General features: G+C 38.8%; 1 protein-coding gene across 1 annotated transcript in view; it reads right to left on the reverse strand.

Moving 5' to 3' along the window:
* STXBP6 (syntaxin binding protein 6) overlaps positions 1-20,287 on the reverse strand; it is a gene marked incomplete at its 5' end in the record, with an annotated part of 177,312 nt that extends 157,025 nt beyond the window's left edge. The window contains 1 exon segment of the mRNA NM_001260925.1: positions 20,099-20,287. Coding sequence (NP_001247854.1) covers positions 20,099-20,252 — 154 coding nt within the window.
* Between the last annotated feature and the right edge of the window lie 272 nt (positions 20,288-20,559).

Consider the following 20,559-nt stretch of genomic DNA (forward strand, 5'->3'; position numbering starts at 1 on the left):
CATCTGATGCCCAGGTATCCACAAGCCACTCATTCACATTCTTCTGCTCCACCTGCCATAACAGTCAACTGATCTGCTGCAGCTCCTTCATCTTTCCTACACTGGTGGAAGGGCAAGGATTAAAGTATATCACCTTTGATCTGGCTACTGCGGTCCTGCCTGCCTTCCTTTTGATAAGGACAGACAGCTTGGAATATAAACGCCCCAGGTAACACAAGGGCTCTGGGCATGATTGCAGGGTGAACCCATTAATCACCAGCAAGGCTGAAGTCATAGCCCTCAGTGGAAGCAAGCTGTCCATGATGAGAGCAGTGGGTGCCATCGTAAGGAAGTGAGGGTGCTCCTCAGGGCACAGAGTATCTCAGTTGGCTAGGGAATCTGGCCCTGCTTCCCTCAGCAAGTTCTCCATGGAGACCAACACCAGGGCACTGAACCAAATGGGTGGGCAACAGGAGACAACAACCACAGTCAGAGCTGCTTCCTTGCAATAGCACCTACTGTGTGTCAGGAAATAAGTAAGTCAGGTGCTTCATATATGCAGCATTACTTCACATGTTTACAACCACTCCAAATATTCAGCTTTCGAGCTGAGGAAACCAAGGCACAGAGAGAGGGAGTAACTTGCTCAAAATCACACAGCTGGTGTCAGTGTAAGACTCAAACCCAAGTCTGTTTGATTTTGAAACCCACACCCTTTTCTCCACTGCATTGTGCAGCTCTTGGCTACTGATCCCCATACATACCCAAAAGCACAACAGAGTCAAATTTTCAAATGGTAGACAGTTGGGTAATTGAACATGAAGAAAACAGTGCCTACTAGGTATCTGGTCACATGGGTCAATGGAATTAAGGGAGAAAATAAATAACTGCACCTTTGAATAGACTGGCGTTACACTGAAAAGAAGAGGACCTCGGTAAGGAATTCAACACCAAGTTACAGAGACTGGCACACTGACAGCAGAGGGCTTTGTGGCTACCTATAGGGACACAGGGATAGGTGGTCAGGGACATGGCTGAAGCACTACTAAGTTCTCGGATAAAGGTTTTGCTTGTAAAGTTTTTAATGGTAGAATAAAATCCATATGAAAGTCATTCATTTGCATAAAAATGGGTATGAAGAAAATAAAATGATAAACCAGAAATTGGTTTTCAGAAGTTTCTTTTATATCCTTAAAGTGTATTATCAAACTGCAGGGAATTCTAGCTTTTCCGGGACTGGGCACTCAGCTTAAGCCATGCTTGCGTACAAACTGGTGAAAGCTGCCTGCTGCCTGCTGGGGTTTAAGACTCTCCACCCAACAAAGACATTCTAAGAAGTAAATAAGAACTGACAGCACATCAGCTTAAAAAGCGATAAACAAACAAAATAACTCACACTAAATAATGAGGCAGGGGTTTCAGTGCTGTTTTTATTTTTGTAATACACTGACTGACTACGCCTTCAACACCAAAAACCCAAACTTCACTCTTAACAGGTTCTAACATTCCTGCTATTTCAGGACAATGGCACTTTGGGTGTCAACAGGTAATGCAGACACAAAGCAGTTAGGTTGTGTATCCCTCTGTGTTCTTCACTTGGACATACTGCTTTTCAAGCATTCGGTGTATTCTTGTGGCTCCTAAGCTCCCTGAGGACGGAGTCACATTTTCCATAATTCTGCACTCCTCTACACATACACACTAGGCTCAGCACACTACTAACCAGCAATTCCTGAGGTCTCTGATGTGCCAGGCCCTGTGCCAGTCTTTTTGCTCGTGGTCTTATTTAATTTACACACCAAGTCCATAAGGTATGAGTTGTTCCCGTTGTGTAGGAAAGCAATCACGGAGGTTAGGTATGTTCTGTGGCCACGGAAAGGAGATGGCTGAGATTTGAAGAGACTTCTGTCTGACCCCAGTCAAGCTCTTACACCACTCCAAAACCTGGCATATTGAAGGACATTTGTAAGCATCTAGCCTTGTTTTAAATTGAAACTCTATTGGTTTGTCCTTTAGAAAAAAATGGAAAATTTCCATCTTCAGAATAGAACACTTCAATCAAGCTAGTGGCAAAACTTGTGATCACGATCCTAATGTGCGTCAAGCTCCTGGGACTAGAAACTCTCTTCTGCCCAGTGATAGAACTTTGATTCCTGTTTGAGGAATGTGCAAAGTCACCAGCTGCCTTCTCGCCTTTTCTAGTTCCATCTCTGGCAGATAACTGACAACTTTTATTCCTCAAGCCAGTAGAAGAATGCTTTCAAATGCTAGATGAGAGTGATGACGGAACTACCATTTATTAAGCATTTACTATATTCTGGGGTTAAGCCAGGCAGTTTAATGTACATTTTCTCTCACAATTTTTTCTTAAGTCCTCCCACTAGCCCTCTAAGATAGGTACTTTTAATCAACATCTTACATAAATGGAAACTATGGCTTGAAAGGCCATCTGGCCCTCTAGGTTACATAGATTTCACAGCTAGTCAGTCGTAGAAACAGGATTCAAGTCCATGTTTTTACTACTGCCAAAGCTTTTGCTCTTACACAGTTACTTCTGATGAGTTACTTTGATTCTGGAAATAAAAGAAATGCAGAATATGCATGCAGCACCATTACTAGGCCATAGATTTCCCCAGTTGGTACCTATGTATGACAAAATAAAGCCTCATATCAGAAAAGAGTGATGCAACTTCTCACCGATATGGTATATCTGACTTCCAAGCATACACAAAGTACTCTTTCTTTTCAAAACCCATTAGAAATATGGAAAAATGATGCTCTACAAAGTACCTCTCATAAAAACAAAACTTAAAGCTCTAACTGGATTCAATGCGGTTAGGCTAAAAATAGAATAATCCAACTTATAAATCTAAATATTTCAATACAAATCTCTTTTTTAATATTGCACATACCAAAGTATTTATAATGCTCACTACATTGTATAACACCAAGCCCTGTATCCTCAAAAGACTTTATGTACCATCATCCAATTCCTACCTTGAGGCAAAAATTAAACTGGTCACAGGAAAATTTAAACTCATTTCTGCAAAACTCTCCCCCTGCTTGTGACCTGTAAGGTATTTCCAGCCCAGACTTAAAGAGCTCATTTTACGGGGAAGAAGATTCCTTTCTTCCACTGACCTCAGCATTTACAGAGCTGTATTGTAGCTCAAAATAAAATTAGATTTTGGAAGGAAAAGAGTTTGAAATATTATGTAGAAAAATATTGGCAACAAGATTCCTACTATATCACAGCCTTAAAGCTAGAGAATTTTATCTGGAAGGCTGGCTACACAGAGGTTTAAAAAAACACCATAAACACACTTTTTGAAACTGAAGAAGACATTTATAATCCCAAGTGCCGTGGGTTAATAGGTCAATTTAGGAAAACGAGTAATGCAAGGCTCTTTAGTATCAAGTTGCATTTTTTTTTTCCTGTAATACTCTCCATTAGAACGCAAAAACCAACAGAAGCCAAATTAAATGAAATCAAAATCCATTTAACAGAGTATCCTCTAAATTCAAGGTAAAGACCATTACTATCTGAAAGATTCCAAGCAAGAGTCCTTAAATATCAAGAAAGAAGAGTCCCTAAATATCAGCAAAGAACAAATGAACGCTTTCAACAGACACATAAGGAAGTAAGTGCTCTAGAACAGTGATCTAAACAGGAGGTCCCAGTGTTTGTCATAATGTGTGTATCAACCCCAGCTATAATTATCCAGGAAGGTATAAAATGGGTGATAGTGGTTGATCAATAAATGTTCTCAGTGTTACTATGACCACCACCACTACCACTAGTTTTAGCAGAGTTGCCACTTTTTGCAAACACAAGTCTCTTCAAGGGAAGGGGTTTAAGCAACATCTCAGTCTTCAAAGGTTTTTGTAAACTGTATTATTTCTTTCCTAACATATCAGATCAGTCACTCTGAGGAAATGTGTTTTTAATAGTCTTGGTAAGGGAAGAGAAAAGGTCATCTTAGAGTGAGAGAACAGTGGCCAAGCACGGTGGTTTGCAAAGACAAGCCCTGGGAAGCAAAGGGCACGAGAGGCGAATGGTAGCTGGACAGGTCACCTGAGTGAGGAGCAACAGCGATGGGGACAACACAGAGCAATCTCTCCTTCAGACCATTTCAGAAACATGTCAGAAAATCAGGTCCAGTCTCAGAGCTATGTCATTTTTAAAAACAAAAGTGATATTTTTAACAGTTCCCAATTTCGTGGAAAAGGAGGATTGTGACTTCACTTTTATCTTTAGGTAAGATGTGGCACATGTAAATGTTTTTGGAGACACAATATTTGAATCCTAGTTCAAAAAAATTCCTTCCCAAAAAGCGGCATAGCAGTGCTACGAGGATCTATACAGTTCTTAAATATAAAGTATAACAACTGACAAAGGGCAATAATTATGTGCAAAAAGGTGAAGGCACTAGCCCAAACGGAATTGCTCATAAGAGAACCGAGGACTTTGCTGTATCAGCCAAGAATGAGACTCCCTTGGATGAATCCATAAATGTCAGGTCCAGAAAGGAAATGTAGGTTTCCCTTTTTCAAACAGTACAAAAGGCCAAGAAGCTTTAGAACTAAACAAACCAGGCCTGACCTCATAATAGTGTACTAAAAGCAAAGTCACAGATGTTTACATTCAGTCCAAATCAAGCCTATTATTAGAACTGAAACAAATAATTGTTTCATCCAGATTTCAGGTTCCAAAAGGAGAGCGGACAGCCTGTGAAAGGAGAACCATCATTTGCAACTGCTAAGTGCTAAGCACTGTGACAGGCCTCTTGCCTGTGTTAGGACACTTTGTCCACACAGCAGCAGAATCTCTAACCCATAGAAAGCCATGGAATCTGGGGGCAGATTGAGAGCAACGAGTGGGGGCTGAGACTGAGTCCAAAGGGTAGTTACATGCTCACTACCTCTGAAGCCAGACATTTTACAACAGTTGATCACAGGTCACTGACCAGAAGTTATTTGTACTGTAGCAAAGGTTTCTACCTCTTAGGACTCTAGCCTAGGGTCTCTAACCATGACTATGCATCCCTTCAATAAAAAATTTATGACCATTAACCCCTAGTAGATGCAAATTTTAAATTATATACATGAACACTGTTCTACTATATTATGGTAATTATAAAGCATATATGAAATATGTAAGTTAGAAAACAATTATATTTTAAATTTTAAATTGAAGTTTTAATATTTTATTCTCCTAACCCAATGGATCAGGCAGTGTATCACACTTAGAGACTGGCTTTTTTTGGCCTTTCTCTTCCAAAACACTCCCAATGGGCACATTCTGCTTCATGGGTCCCCAAGTCTAGGAGGAACTGACAGAAGTGGAATAGGTCTGCACACTTGGCCTTTACAGCTGAACCCATATTCAGTTTCTTACAATAATCAAACTTGAGAAGTGAGAGGGCGACTTCTTTGATCATCAGTAGACAGGCTCTTCCCAAGAGTGGTACAAACTGTTCTTGCATACAGATATGAAAAGGAATGTCACAGAGACACGTATCTTCAAATTCAGCTTGGCCACTAATCACATCTCTTTCTCATCTAACCCCACTTCAACCAGAGTCAAAAATTAAACTGGAAAGATCTGAACATGTTCTTTTTTCTTCTTTTGCCTGACTGTAATGATTCTGTGATGTTAGGCAAAGCATCCAATTTCTGCAGGCCTCATTTATTCATGTAAACATTGGCATTAGCTTTGAGAATGACTAAGGATTCTTGTGGACATAAAAATCTAAAGTTCTAAAAAAATTCCTTTGTCAATTTTCCTAATATGGCATGTATATACTATGGAATATTATGCAGCTATAAAACTAACACAGGAACAGAAAACAAAATACCTACCACATGCTGTTACTTTAAGGTGGGAGCTAAATGATGAGAACTCAAGGAGACAAAGAAGGGAACAACAGACACTGGGGTCTAGTTTAGGGCGGAAAGTGGGAGAAGGGAGAGAATCAGAAAAACAACTATTGAGTAATAAGCTTAGTACCTAGGTGATAAAACAATCTGTACAACAAACCCCTGTGGCATAAGTTTACCTATATAACAAACACGCATGAACCCTAAATAAAAGCTAAAAAAAAATTAATAGGAACAGATTTCAGAACTAAAAACAAAAGCAAACATAAAAGGAATACTATGCAGCTATAAAAAAGAATGAACATGGATGGAGCTAGAGGCCACTATTCTAAGTGAAATAACTCAGAAACAGAACATCAAATACAGAATGTTCTCACTTATAAGTGAGAGCTAAACAATAGGTACACATGGACATAAAGATGGAAATGACAGATACCAGGGACTCTAAAAGGCAGCAGGGTGGAAAGGAGTGAAGATTTAAAAATTACCTATCCAATACGATATTCACTATTTGAATTATGGGTTCACTAGAAACCCAAGCTCCACCAGTAGGCAAAATATCCATGTAACAAACCTGCACATGTACCCTGTAAATCTAAACTAAAAAAATAATTTTTTGAAAAGTTAATTTTTCTCACCCTGGTTTCTCTCTATGTTCAAATGTTGGCTGTGATATAATGTGAAATGTGAATCATGAATTAAATGTGCTGACCTAGAAAAAAAAAAACATAAATATGTTTGGTTGACATTTACCACTTCTCCCATCCCTCATCTAACAATAATACAGTAGAAGATGCAGATGCCTGATGGTTTCTTAACTGAACCAGACCAAATGCATGAGGTACCTCTTTTGTAGGATATAGGGTTGAATCTAGGTAAGACACCTTCTTCTCCTCTCTTTCTCTGCAAACACAGACAAAAATCGCAAATGCACAGTATCTTTATGTACACCTGCAAATGTATATGAAAATCAAATAATGGCATAACCCTAAAGTGAGCAGGCATTATATGCACCTCAAAGACCTGGTGTAGACAATGTTAAATATTAAAGGGATTGTTAACTGGTTGTTAAGCACACAAAGTACAAGATATTTTATTTTATTTATTTATTTATTTATTTATTTATTTATTTATTATTTTTTGAGACAGAATCTCGCTCTGTCACCTAGCCTGGAGTGCAGAGGCACAATCTTGGCTCACGGCAACGTCTGCCTCCCGGGTTCAAGCAATTCTCCTGCCTCTGCCTCCTGAGTAGCTGGGATTACAGGCATGCGCCACCACACCTGACTAATCTTTGTATTTTTAGTAGACACAGGGTTTCTCCATGTTGGCCAGGCTGGTCTCGGACTCCTGACCTCAAGTGATGCGCCCGCCTCAGCCTCCCAAAATGCTGGGATTACACGTGTCAATTACAATAATATTGTTAAATACAATAAAATTGATAAGATATTTTAAGAGGTTCTGGTGGACTGGGATTTTAAAATAAGTTAATTTTTGGCTCATGGCAGAGCACTAAGCAGGGCTCTGATTCCAGTCCCATCCTACCACCCACTAGCAGTGTGAATGTTTCCTCTAACAGTTACCCATGTGTTCCTTAGTTTTCTCATTGTAAGATAGGTATTCTTTTTTTAAAGCAAGACCAAGATCATTATTTCTCCTGGTGAAAACTGAAAAAAGAAATCAAGCAATAGATGAATGATTAAATATTATATGGTACTCAAGGAGACATTAAAATTATCTTTATAATAAATGTATAAAACTAAAATTCTTGTTACCATGTTAAATTAAAAATGAGAACAAAATTATACCTAGATATTATAAAAGGGGAGGAGTATTAAAAAACATGAATCCTGAAAAGCCAAAGCCATGATTTTCCCATTGTTCTCATGTTTTTTATAAATAATATGTATACATTTATAGGAGGAACATTCTCAAAAATCATGGATCCAAGAACACAGTTGACTCTGACCTGTCCACAAGATAGAAAGGATTCTGAACAGAGGTATAACCCATGTAATTACTGCTTGTGTGCATTAGCTAGAAAACAGAGGAGGGCGGCTCATGCTTCCTTTCAGGAAGATGAAAACTTGGATCTCAAGGAATAAAGACCAGTATATTCTTGCTAACTCGAAACCATTTGCCACGACCCTATACACTTCTCAGAGCAGGGTACTTGTTAAACTGATAAAAACATCAAAATGCAGGGTAGCATGAGGTCTACAACCTCAGCCACATGGGATCCACACAAAGTGGATGAAGAATAATTTGTGTGAAAAGGGTAGAGGTGAGACAGTATGAAAATCCTCTGAGAGATTAAAACCGAAAACCAAGAATCCAGTTTCCATTTTTCTTTGGAAAGCCCTCCTTAAGGAAATGTAGAATTGAAAATGGTTACAATGAGAAAAGAGCATTTGGGGAAAGTTTTGATATATTCAATGCCCATTAAATGATCACTTGTTACTACATTAAATGAACTCTTTCTTCAAGAGAAACACTCAGGTACTTCACAATTTTAAGACAACAGCTTTCCATTGTAGGCCACAATGGAAGCATTTATAAATTGCTCATTTTGAACGATTCTAAAAGTCTGAATATATTAGAGAAATCTGCATTTTCCTATTGGTCATTGGTCCAATAAGTAGAATAAAATCTCCCTTTTAATTCCCTCGGAAACCTGACGGATTCCGAGGGAATTAAAAGACCACCCAGTAGCATCTTAGTGTGAACAACAGCAAGTTTCTTTAAAAAAAAAAAAAAAAAAAAAAGCCAAAACAAGCACTAGCCACTGTAACCCAGAGTGAATGTGTGAGCTCACATCCTGGAGGTCAAACCCAGAAAGTGAGTCCAGAGCTTAGGCAGTCTCAGTTCTTACAGAGGCACAGCAGAACTGGGATTATGCCCAATTTCCCCGGCCTAGACACTTCATTTGTTCCACAAGGACGCTGTGATCAAAGCACTGGGAACAGAAAGGAGGTATCTACAACAGTCTCTACTCTCTAGAGGCTGACAGTCCACAGAAGTAAACAGAAAGCCAACTGACAAAGCCCAGCAATGCTAAGTGCTATTACAGAGATGACATGGGAGGCCAGAGGGGACACATGTTCACACTCAGAGCACAGTAACTACCTGGTCTATTCTCTATGGTATTGGACAGCTTGGCAACCTCACTGTGCTTGTGGCTAATAGTTTCTTCTGGAAAATTCTGCATATGGTTTAGCATGACTGGAACTGAGATAGAAATGTCAGTCATTTGTATTGTCTCTCCCTCTCTGTCTCTTCTTCATGGAAGTTGAGTACCTTCTATGCATCAGGCATTACATATGCACCTATAGTTCAGTTGCTCCTCAAAATACCCTGTGAATTTATTGCCATTTTAAAGATGAGAAAACTGAGTTTCAAAGACATGACAGAGCTAGTACAGTTATCATTCTCTCTCTCTCTCTCTGTGTGTGTGTGTGTGTGTGTGTGTGTGTGTGTGTGTGTGTATGTAAAGAAAGGGTAACAGGAAAGAGTTGGAGAAACAAGAACCTGATCTGGGCTGAGAAGCCGGGTCCACAGGCATTTGTATCAGCCTCTCCCACTTCTGATGTTTGCTTAACAGTGAACTTGACTGACCTCAAAGAACATTTTGTTTTATTTTGTTTTAATTTTTCTTTTGATCCAGTAAAGATAGGTGTAGGAAAATAACATCTCCCATTTCAGGGATAGGACTTTGATTGACTAACCCAGTTCTAACTCCCTGTGAAGCAGGATAAACAGGCCTAAACACAAAGGGCTTCTGCACCCAACAGTCCCAGTACTGTGCAAATATTCGTTATTAGAGTGGAAATTTTCAAACTCTAAAATAGAACAGCAGTGTGATGCCACCTAATATTCTAGCTTTGGGGAAAAACAATGTTGGAATCTAGGTAATCGAGAGTAGACCAGTTTAAAAATGGCGGGTCAGAATGACCTTAAGATTCCTGTCAGGAGTGGGACACAGACTGCAGAGGATGCAAACCAGAGAGAGAATGAAGAAAAACTGTAGGGAAGGAGAGGGAGAAAACCCCCAAGGCCAAGTCTGGGTTATCATATGATTTTGCTTTACATGACATGGGTCACAGGTGCCTGTCATACATACATATTAACATGTTTTTTTTTCTTTTTGCTGTTGTCTTATAAATGTCTTGAGTCTGTTCCTGAGAGTCAGACTTTATTATTGGATTATTTATTTATTTTTATTTCAATGGGTTTTGGGGGGTAAAGGTGGTATTTGATCATTAACATGTTTTTAAAAAGCTATAGATGAGCAATCTTTATCTGGCAAGAACCATTAGTGGGATAGTGAGTATCCCACTAATGATAAAATAATAGTATTGCTCATAAAGCTGAATACCTTCCATGTATCATGCATTACCCACACGTGTACACAGTTCAGTTATTCTTCAAAATACCCTGTGAATTTAATGCAGAGATACAGATATGATTGCCATTTTATAGATGAGAAAACTGAATTTCAAAGACATGACAGAGTACAGTCAGCGTTTTACGTAAGTCAGTCTTCTGTCTACCCTGTGTTCTTCTATAGCTGGGGTTGGGAATTCTCACAGGGCGCAATAGGTGCCTCTGACTACAGTTTACTGACAAAAGCCTCACTACCACACACAGTAAGGTGCACTAACTTCTCAAAGTGTTAACCTCGAAAATCAGCCAAAGAATGCATCTATGTGGCTTAAAACAGTGCCTTCTTGGTAGGCTGCTGTTTAGGATGTCTGCCAGGTACACAGTGGCTTGCCAGCCACATGCCAGAAGGAGAGCTGTCTTAGTTTGCAATCTCCCTAACCACCACTTGCTCTACCTTTGCAATTAGTCAAAACTAATCATAACGAACATAAGTGAGTGAGTTGTGAAACTCCTGTTCTTAACAGTGGGCTGTGTGGTGGGAGAGCACACAGATGGAGTTTCCTTTTTAAATGAAATATTTGGCACTAGCCTCTGTTAAGAGTTTTCCCTTGTTTCCATCTGGTTTTAGTATTGGAAGGCATACATGAGAGAATGGAAAAAGAAAACTCTGTTGGCGTGCTAAACCACTAGAAAAGCTGAAGTCACTGACAGCACATCCTCTAAATCCTCAGAGATTAGCACACTCTGCTCAAGGAATGTTGTCACATTGTTTTTAAGAGGGGAGAGTTCTGTTCTCCAGACCTAGCCCCGTCTTGGGGGAAAAAAAGAATGACAGTGTGTCTACTTTGGAGTCAGATGGACCCAGGCATGAGTCAGCACCCTCATTGTTTAGCCACCTGACCCTAGCCAGTGCATCTACCAGCATTAAACCTCAGGTATTTCATCTGTAAAGTAGAAATAACAAGAGAAGGCTGTTGTGAGGATTAAATGAGATGATACCCCATTGAATGCTTACTTATCTATTTTTGAACTTTCCTAATCACAAGGTTTTAGGAAAGACAAATGTTATTATCACTGGTTTTCACAGGAAGAGATCTAGAACCACGAAGGAAACTCTAAAAAAAAATTTCAGGCATCTATTTTTTTTACTACACAATGGAAGAAAACAAATTCATATGTGGCAGTGTCCCTGCCAGGAGCCTCTCCAAATTTCCCCGGGGGGTTCATCTGCTAAGAGTCAAATATATCTACTAACAGTGCCACTGTAATATGTGAATTTCTTAACAGTCCAGTTGTTGGTATACAGGAATGTTACCACCCAGCCAAAACCAACCAAAGCCTAAACCTGTAGGAGACCAGAGTAATACCGAGACATGATTATAACTAAAGCCGCATGAAAGGGTAAGAAAAGGCGTTTGGTTTGTCAAGTCTTTTCTCACACAATCCCTATGCCTACAAGAGAACGAGAGCACAGCACAGTGGATGAGGAAGTAGGCTCTAGAATCAAACCTGGGTTCAAGTCCTTGTTTTGTCACTCGCTAGCTGAGGATCTTGGGCAAGCTGACTTGCCTCTATACGCTCAGTTTCCTCATCTACAAAATAAGAACTATTATCTACCTCATAGCACTGTTATAAGGATTAAAGGAGTTAACATGTGGAAAGGGTACAGAATATGTCTGAACTCAATAAATACCACAACAACTATTATTATTACTATTACTAATCCCACAGCAGGCTGATGCCACCCTGACTGTACGAGCACTGAAGCATGTGATGGGCCATGGCAGGTGCTGCCCTGCAGGTCATTTAAAATTATACCTGGTGGCCAAACCTACTGAACTAGAAAATGTTTCAGAGGAAAATCCCCTCCTTTTCAATTCATGTAACCAATGGTTATTGTTTTACAAATGCTTTAATCAAATATGTCTGTGCACATATCCTAGAACAGCCAAATGCTCAATAAATGGTATAACAAAAGATACTGCATTTTTATAAAATTAAAAAGGATGTAAGAAAACTCACAATCAAGGCACTGAAAATAACTTTGGTTTTTTATTGCCTTGCCTTGTAGAGTTAAAGTTTTATAGCTGGATGTACACATCAAATCTCTACAGTAAAGAGACAAAAGGCTTACCCTGATATATATTCCAATGTAGGAAAGTCTATTAATCAATAACCTCAGAAATGAGATAGAATGACACTGTGGAGGCCAAAAGTGTGCCACATCTCTATCAATTGTGAAGAGCCAGAAAGGAATCTACTATTTAAAACACAGTCCTCTCCACCACACCCCTCCCAAGTGAATCAGAAGAAATGAGGTGCTGTGGCAGTTGCACATGGCCATAGGTCAGGGATCAGGTAGATGTCTGACTCTGCCACTTCCAAAATGGTGACCCCAGGAGATCATGACCTCTGATGAACACTGGTTCCTTGATCTGTGAAATGAGAACACACCACCCAATAAACAGGGATGCCGCAGGGATTAACTGGAATTAAATAATATGATATGCATAAGATGAATACTTTTTACTTTTATATAATTTTTAAAAAACTTCTTAATTTCAGTAATATTCACTATTTATATTTTATATATATAAAATTATTGTAGTTGATTTGCATTTCCTCTTTCACTGCTAATACCCTGGTGTGCCTCTGACTTCAGTGTGAATATCTTCATTTGTCCTGAGTAAAAACTCTTGAAAAGTCAACTTACCACTGCTGAATAAACCATTTCTACCAAGGTCAAATTTCATCTGCCTTGTCTCTTCTCTCTCTTCTAATATTTATAGACTTTGAGATGAGAACTGGTCTGAATTAGAAAGTAAATAAAAAGAGTTTCTCTCCTATGCCAGATCACTGACAATTAAATTTGGTTACCCTAATTCCAGTAACAACCCGTAAAGAATTTTCTCAAATGCTCATAAATGTTTAAGTGTTGATATTAACTACCTGGATTCTTCTCTACATGACATGCATGAAATAAGAATGAAATTTGGTATAAAACTTCCATGAGGGTTCAGATCCCTAGAATCTCAGAACCCACAATAAACCTGAATCGAACTACTCTGAATTTTTCAACTGAATAAACTAAGCCCAGAAAAATCAGATGTTTGACCATGGCCAGACAAGAAGAAAGAAATTAAAGAAGTTTTTAATAAAATTGAGTACCAAAAATATATCATTATGTCAGATATCCCAATAAGACAACCCAGAGTATACCTTCCCAAAACAGTAAAACTTCTCAACCTTAGCTTCAGAAGTTCTTGCATAACACTTTCAAAATACAGATTAGCTTCCCCACCAGCCCCCCATGCTGCATTAGAACCAGGCTATCTGTCCTTTGAGAAATTCTAGAGGGTATTATAAGGAACACCTAGGGCTGCCAATCACTGAGATAAAGGGCAGTATTGGCAGGTTCCATGCTCCTAATACATGTCATTACCTGCCATGGGTATCTATTTACATAAATTATTTCATCAAAAAGCATTCAGAACTTTTTCCTGAAGAAAATTTTGCTCTCCCTACAAATCTAAAACCATTTTGAAAAGATTAAGATTTTCTGTTTCAACAAAACATGTAGAAGAATGTACTAATCACAAAAATTAAAGCTCCCACATGCTCCTTCTTTGGGGATGAGTAGCAGCCAAGGGAAGATTTTTACCCATTTATGGATATAAAGGGTAGCATCATATATTACACATACATAATTAAAACAGGATCCAGAAAATAGATTTTAAACCTGAAATTACAGAATGTTTGGTAGGTAACTGATGTCTAATAACAAACTGCTTTTAACTTAGCATATTTCTAGTTTAGCTTTATAGACCCATATTATCATGGACAACTGACTATAGAAATTGTGGGTAGGGCTTACTTTACACTTTGAATGTGTTAACAGTTCTAAGTTACAAATAAAGTCTACACTATAATCAGGTACGTAGTAAACAAAAAACTCAAATAGCATCTTCCATTAAGCATCTGTTTTGTCTCTATCAAGCAATATGCCAGGTGCTATAAGGAATTTATCATTAACAAAATTTACCATTGACCAGTCTTTGAGCAACCTAATCCACATGAGTAAGCAAGAATGAAAAGACAGCACAAAATAAAGATTTTGTATATAGACAGACCATACAGATGCAAGCATAGGTTTAGATGATACACAGCTGCTTCTATCAGAACGTTCAAAAAGGCCACTGGAATAACCTCTCATGCCTATAAAGTAAAGGGTTAGTTTCCGCCCACCCGAGGAGGTGCACGGAGATAAGGAGGTTAATATTTCCCACTAGTGACTCTGTAAAAGTGCTTTTAAAGTAATCAACTTTGGCTGGACGTGGTGGCTCACACCTGTAATCCCAAAACTTTGGGAGGCTAGGGTGGGTGGATGGCCTGAGGTCAGGAGTTAGAGACCAGCCTGGTCAACATGGTGAAAGGCTATCTCTATTAAAAATACAAAATTAGTCGGGTGCAGTGGCGTGAGCCTGTAGTCCCAGCTACTCAGGAGGCTGAGGCAGGAGAATTGCTTGAACCCGGGAGGTGGAGGTTGCAGTGAGCTGAGATCGCACCACTGCACTCCAGCCTGGGCAACAGAGTGAGACTCCGTCTTAAAAAAAAAAAAAAAAAAAATCAATTTCATTGAAATACATTTACATATAATAAAATACACCCATTTTAAGTGTGTAGCCTGATGAGCTGTCAAAAATGTATACACCTATGTAATCAACACCACAATCAACAAACAGAACACCTAACGTCACTGCGAAAAATCGCCTCAGGCCCCTTCTCAGTCAATCCTGCCACTACATCTTACTCTCGTCTGTTCTAGAATGTCATATAAATGGAATCACATAGTATATTGATGCTTCTGTTTTTTTTTTCCCACAACATAATGCTTTTGAGATTCATCCATGTTGCTACATATATTGCTAGTTCATTTCTTTTTACTGCAAGGTAGTATTCCACTGCAAAAATGTAAAATAATTTGTTTATGCATTTAAATATATAGATGGATATTTGAGTTATTTCTGGGTTTTGGTTATTATGAATGAGACGGTTATGAATATTTGTGTACAAGTCTTTAGGCGGATGTATGTTTTTATTTTTTCTCTTGAGTATATGCCTAGTAATGGGGTGCATGTTTGACTTTACAAAAAACTGCCAAGTTGTTTGCTAAAGCAGTCATATCATTTTTACATTCTCATCAGCAAAGTATGAGAGCTCAAATTGCTTCACATGTTTGTTAACACTTGGTATTGTCAGTATTTTTAATTTTAGTCATTGCTGAAAAGAAAAAGCAGAAACCAATGCTTTAAGAATGTTAATCACAGAGGCGTCTCAGTACATAAGCATTTGTACATATCATTCGAGAAGTCAATCAATCCGTGATTCCAGTGAGAAACACTCAAATCCTATCCCAAGACGCCATAAAGAACTGGAGAGATTCTTTTTCTCCTTCTATAATTAAACCTAAATAAACTAAGAAAGATCATCTTATTTATCCCACTCCAGTACCTTTTTTGGATACCTCCAAAGGACATTTAAACCGCTCTGAAAACAGTAAGTCTTATGATCACAGACCTCTAACTCTGATCATAAACTGTATTAGATATTGGGAAAAAATTCACACAAAGAAAAGTTAGTAAAAGACATTGGATATATATGAAACACCCATGTCTAGATACATATTTTGGCAAGCTTTTAAAGCAGTGATACTTCTCCCTTTTTTAAAATTTAATGCTTCATGCTGTTTGAAGAATGGTTAAAAATTATTTGCAAACATTGTCCTAATTTGGACAAAGTTTGCCAGTTCAAAATGGATCGCTGGATTTCATCAACCAAACCACAATAGTTGAAGGGCCTGGCCTCCCAGAAGGCGTAGGCAGTTCACACTAATAGCAGGAAGAAGACTGTCATTCCAGGGCTCGGCTTTCACTTCACAGACTCCTATGAGAGCTGAGCTACAAAGAGGTCATCCCTACCTAGACTGAATAGAATAGGAGAAATTCAAAATCCTGCTTAGTCTTTTAATGAACCTGCCATTTCCTCTGCCTGGAATGCCCTCTCACCCACACAATCCTCTTTTCAAAACCAGTGAAGCCCTGCTTTTCTCGAAATTCTTGGTTCTCCCAACCAGGACAAATTCTCTGCATACATGTGTTTGCATCATTGTATTTTTTTTAATCTTTCACAGTTTATAACTATGTTTATTTTAGTGACAGATTAATGTCTATTGCTGCTTGCCCACCAAATGAGGTAAGCTGCACGAATTCTTTTCATAGCGGTACCCACAGAAGCTAGAATGCTTGGCACAGAAAAGTTCTTAATAAATATTTGACTAATTGCTAATTAAAACATTACCTTATCAGGGATGTAACTGATATGCTTCTAAGCTTCGCACAAGTTAAAGAATAAAGGTGGCTGCTTCTTTGTCACTTACAAGAAAAATCAAACTGCAAAAATCTTGGGTGTCAAAGTTGCCTGCCCTTCTCCTGCCCCAATTTCCACTATACTATCTGCTTCAGTGTCAGATCTACTGTATCAATATGTTCTCTCAAGATTCAAAACCATGAAAAGACTGAAGAACAAAAGATTTTCCTCCATTAGAATGCAACAGAAAACCAATTCTCACAGTTTTGGACTTTAAACCTGAAGGTCTTGGTAATTTGTAAAGGAAATACAGTTATTCCTTAAGTCCCAGGTCATTATCTTCTATGGCAGGGGAAATGAAATGGTTATTCTATTTCACTGAGATGAGGTTGTTAGAGTCCCTATATCACTCTTGGAGGCTTCATGATCAGAATTAGGCAGACAATAGCACATGCCTAAAATGCAAACAACTGTTCGTCAATTATACATATGTACTAGGCAAAATTCAAGTGGCTTCTAGACCATCTACCTTTCTTTCAACTACTCATCTACAAGAAATCTCAATGAAATATTGAGAAAATAGAGCTTAACAAAATTAGAATCACTAGGTGTCTATACTAGGCCAATGTTCAGCCCAGCCCAAATGCAAATCAATATTTATTTAAGTGTATTCTATTCATCGTTTGTGTAAGCAGAACTCTGGAATCTAAATTTAAGAATATGAAAATATTTTTAAGACCTGGGCTGGGCATGGTGGCTCATGCATAATCCTAGCACTTTCAGAGGCCAAGGAGAAATGACTGTTTGGAGCTGGGAGTTTGAGACCAGCCTGGGCAATATGACAAGACCCCATTGCCAAAAAAACGGCAAAAATGGTGGTTCATCCCTGCAATCCCAGCACTTTGGGAGGACTAAGTAGGAGGATTGCTTGAGCCCAGGAGTTCGAGACCAGCCTAGGCAACAGAGTGAGAACTCATCTTCACAAAAAAATACAAAAATCAGCTGGGCACAGTGTTGTGTGCCTGCAGTCCCAGCTCTCAGGAGGCTGAGGCAGGAGGATCGATTGAACCCAAGGAGGTCAAGGCTGCAGTGGGCCATGGCTGTCCTACTGCACTCCAGCCTGGGCAACAGAGTGAGACCCTGTCTCAAAACAAAACTAAACAAAACAAAACACACTTGAATTTCATTAATAAAATTCTAGGAAGGTATCAGGTGAGGCTACTTCTTTCTTCCACTTAGTCATTAGATATTAATTGAGGCCCTAGAATATGCCAGGCACTGCTTAGCACACTAAAGAAATACAAATGTCTTCTAACAATAACCAAGTTTTCTTTATTAACCTAATCCTTATTTTTAATAAACAGAAACCAATGTTTCAAGGTCAATTCTCTCACACTCATTTAAATAAAAGCTTTCTTCCTTTTTTTTTTTTTTTTGAAGCAGAGTCTCACTCTATCACCCAGGCTGGAGTGCAGTGGTATGATCTCGGCTCATTGCAACCTCTGCCTCCCGAGTTCAAGCGATTCTCCCATCTCAGCTGTCTGAGTAGCTGGGATTACAGGCGGACACCACCATGCCTGGCTAATTTTTGTGTTTTTAATAGACAGGGTTTTACTATGTTGGCCAGGCTGGTCTCGAACTCCTGGCCTCAGATGATTCTCCTGCCTTGGCCTCCCAAAGTGCTGGGCATTTATAGGCATGAGCCGCCACCAGGCCTGGCCCATTGAAAAATAATTCTTACCAAAGTGTTATGTTCTTACTTCATTTTTTTCGTTTGTCTGTTTTAATTACACTTTATGTTCTAGGGTACATGTGCAAAATGTGCAGGTTTGTTATATATGTATACACGTGCCACGTTGGTGTGCTGCACCCATTAACTCATCATTTACATTAGGTATGTTTCCTAATGCTATCCCTCCCCTGTCCCCCGACCCCACAACAAGCCTGGGTGTGTGATGTTCCCCTTCCTGTGTCCAAGTGTTCTTCATTGTTCAATTCCCACATATGAGTGAGAACATGTGGTGTTTGGTTATCTGTTCTTGCGATAGTTTGCTGAGAATGATGGTTTCCAGCTGCATCCATGTCCCTACAAAGGACATTAACTCATCCTTTTTTATGGCTGCATAGTATTCCATGGTGTATATGTGCCACATTTTCTTAATCCAATCTGTCATTGATGGACATTTATGTTTGTTCCAAGTCTTTGCTGTTGCGAACAGTGCCGCAATAAACATATGTGTGTTTACTTCGTTTTAATCTAAGACACAATCTTAGAAATTTACATATTCTTTCTGGTAAAAAGTTACTTTTCACTTTGGGAGGCCGAGACGGGTGGATCAAGGTCAGGAGATCAAGACCATCCTGGCTAACACAGTGAAACCCCGTCTCTACTAAAAAATACAAAAAACTAGCCAGGCGAGGTGGCGGGCACCTGCAGTCCCAGCTACTCGGGAGGCTGAGGCAGGAGAATGGCGTAAACCCAGGAGGCGGAGCTTGCAATGAGCTGAGATCCAGCCACTGCACTCCATGACAGAGTGAGACTCTGTCTCAGAAAAAAAAAAAAGAAAAGTTACTTTTACCCTAAAATAAATTCTGATAAATGATCAAAGGTTTAATTTTTTAAAAAGCTAGAAAGGGGTCCAAAAAAGTAAAGTTTGATTCCCAAAACTACAATTGAAGGAAATTTTTTACAAAGATAAATTAAAGTAAGCTTAAATCTTCCATCACTCCATACAAGAAATATTATCAAAAATATCACAAATGCCCCAGGTGTTTAGATTAGCATCGCCCATAACTCCATGAAAAATTTATCCAAATTTTATCTCAACAATCTTAATACAAATCCATTGTAAATTCTACAGATCTCCTATAATCACAAACAGAAAGAGACAAAAATCAAACAAACAAACAAAAAAAAAAAAAAAAAAAAAAAAAAAAAAAACAAGATTCTAAGCTTAATAAAACAGATGCCTCTTCCCGACCAGGCACTGGCTGTCAGGCAAAGCAATGACTTGTGAACTGAATCGACCTTATCACATTCCACGAGGTGCCAAGATTTATCTTAAGACAAGTGATTACTGATTATTGGCAACTGTCTAGAAAAACAAAGCTAATGAAAGTCAAGCTGTGAGTAATGACAATTTTCCAGATATCAGGAACTGTTCTAAAAAGAGAATTCCAGAGGATAGCCCATTCTCTGTCAGTGTCCCAGTGAAGGCAAGTATGGACAAACAAGTCTGCAAAACATTTTACAAAAGCTCTTAATGAACTGGAAAATACATCCGGATTGAACTTCACTACCTTTCCAATACATGGCAACCTCAAAAACAGAGGTGTCACCAGTAAATAGGAAGACCACAGAAACAGGGAAAAGCAGCAAGAGAGTGCAGACACCTACAAAACCTGTGAATGTAAACCTCCTGGATACCTCAGAATTAACTGTTTTAAAATAGAAGTTATTTTAATAATATTAATATCTGGTTCTCATTACCTGACAGGCAGATATAAGTTAAATATTCGCCTTGACCTCCAGTTGCCAAGAAAGGAATCTTTTTCTTTGTCCTCCTCTTGACTTGGACAGCTCCCAGCATCCTTTCATCAAGAGGTGCAAAAATTTCCTTGCTGATAGCAGATTTGGCACTCATTGTAGAACAAGCGAGTACAGCACGCAGTGAATCTTCTAAAGAAGCAAAAGAAAGGAAAGTTGGAATTGACAACATTGTAAGGGCTCATACAAGAATCAGCAGCCAGTGAATTTGCAGGTGAAGTAATTTTCAATTTGCAGTTTAATCTCATACTTGCTTGAAATGTATTATAGAAACATTAATAAGCAAGGTCTTCATACTTGCAATAACTATGAAAAAATACAAACAAAAATGGGGTACTTATTCTCCAAAAATGTCAAACACAATATGAGATGAGTAGTACAAACTGGGATCTGGAAAGTTTGTT

Source organism: Macaca mulatta, chromosome 7 (assembly GCF_049350105.2).
Source record: "Macaca mulatta isolate MMU2019108-1 chromosome 7, T2T-MMU8v2.0, whole genome shotgun sequence".
Lineage (NCBI taxonomy): Eukaryota > Metazoa > Chordata > Mammalia > Primates > Cercopithecidae > Macaca > Macaca mulatta.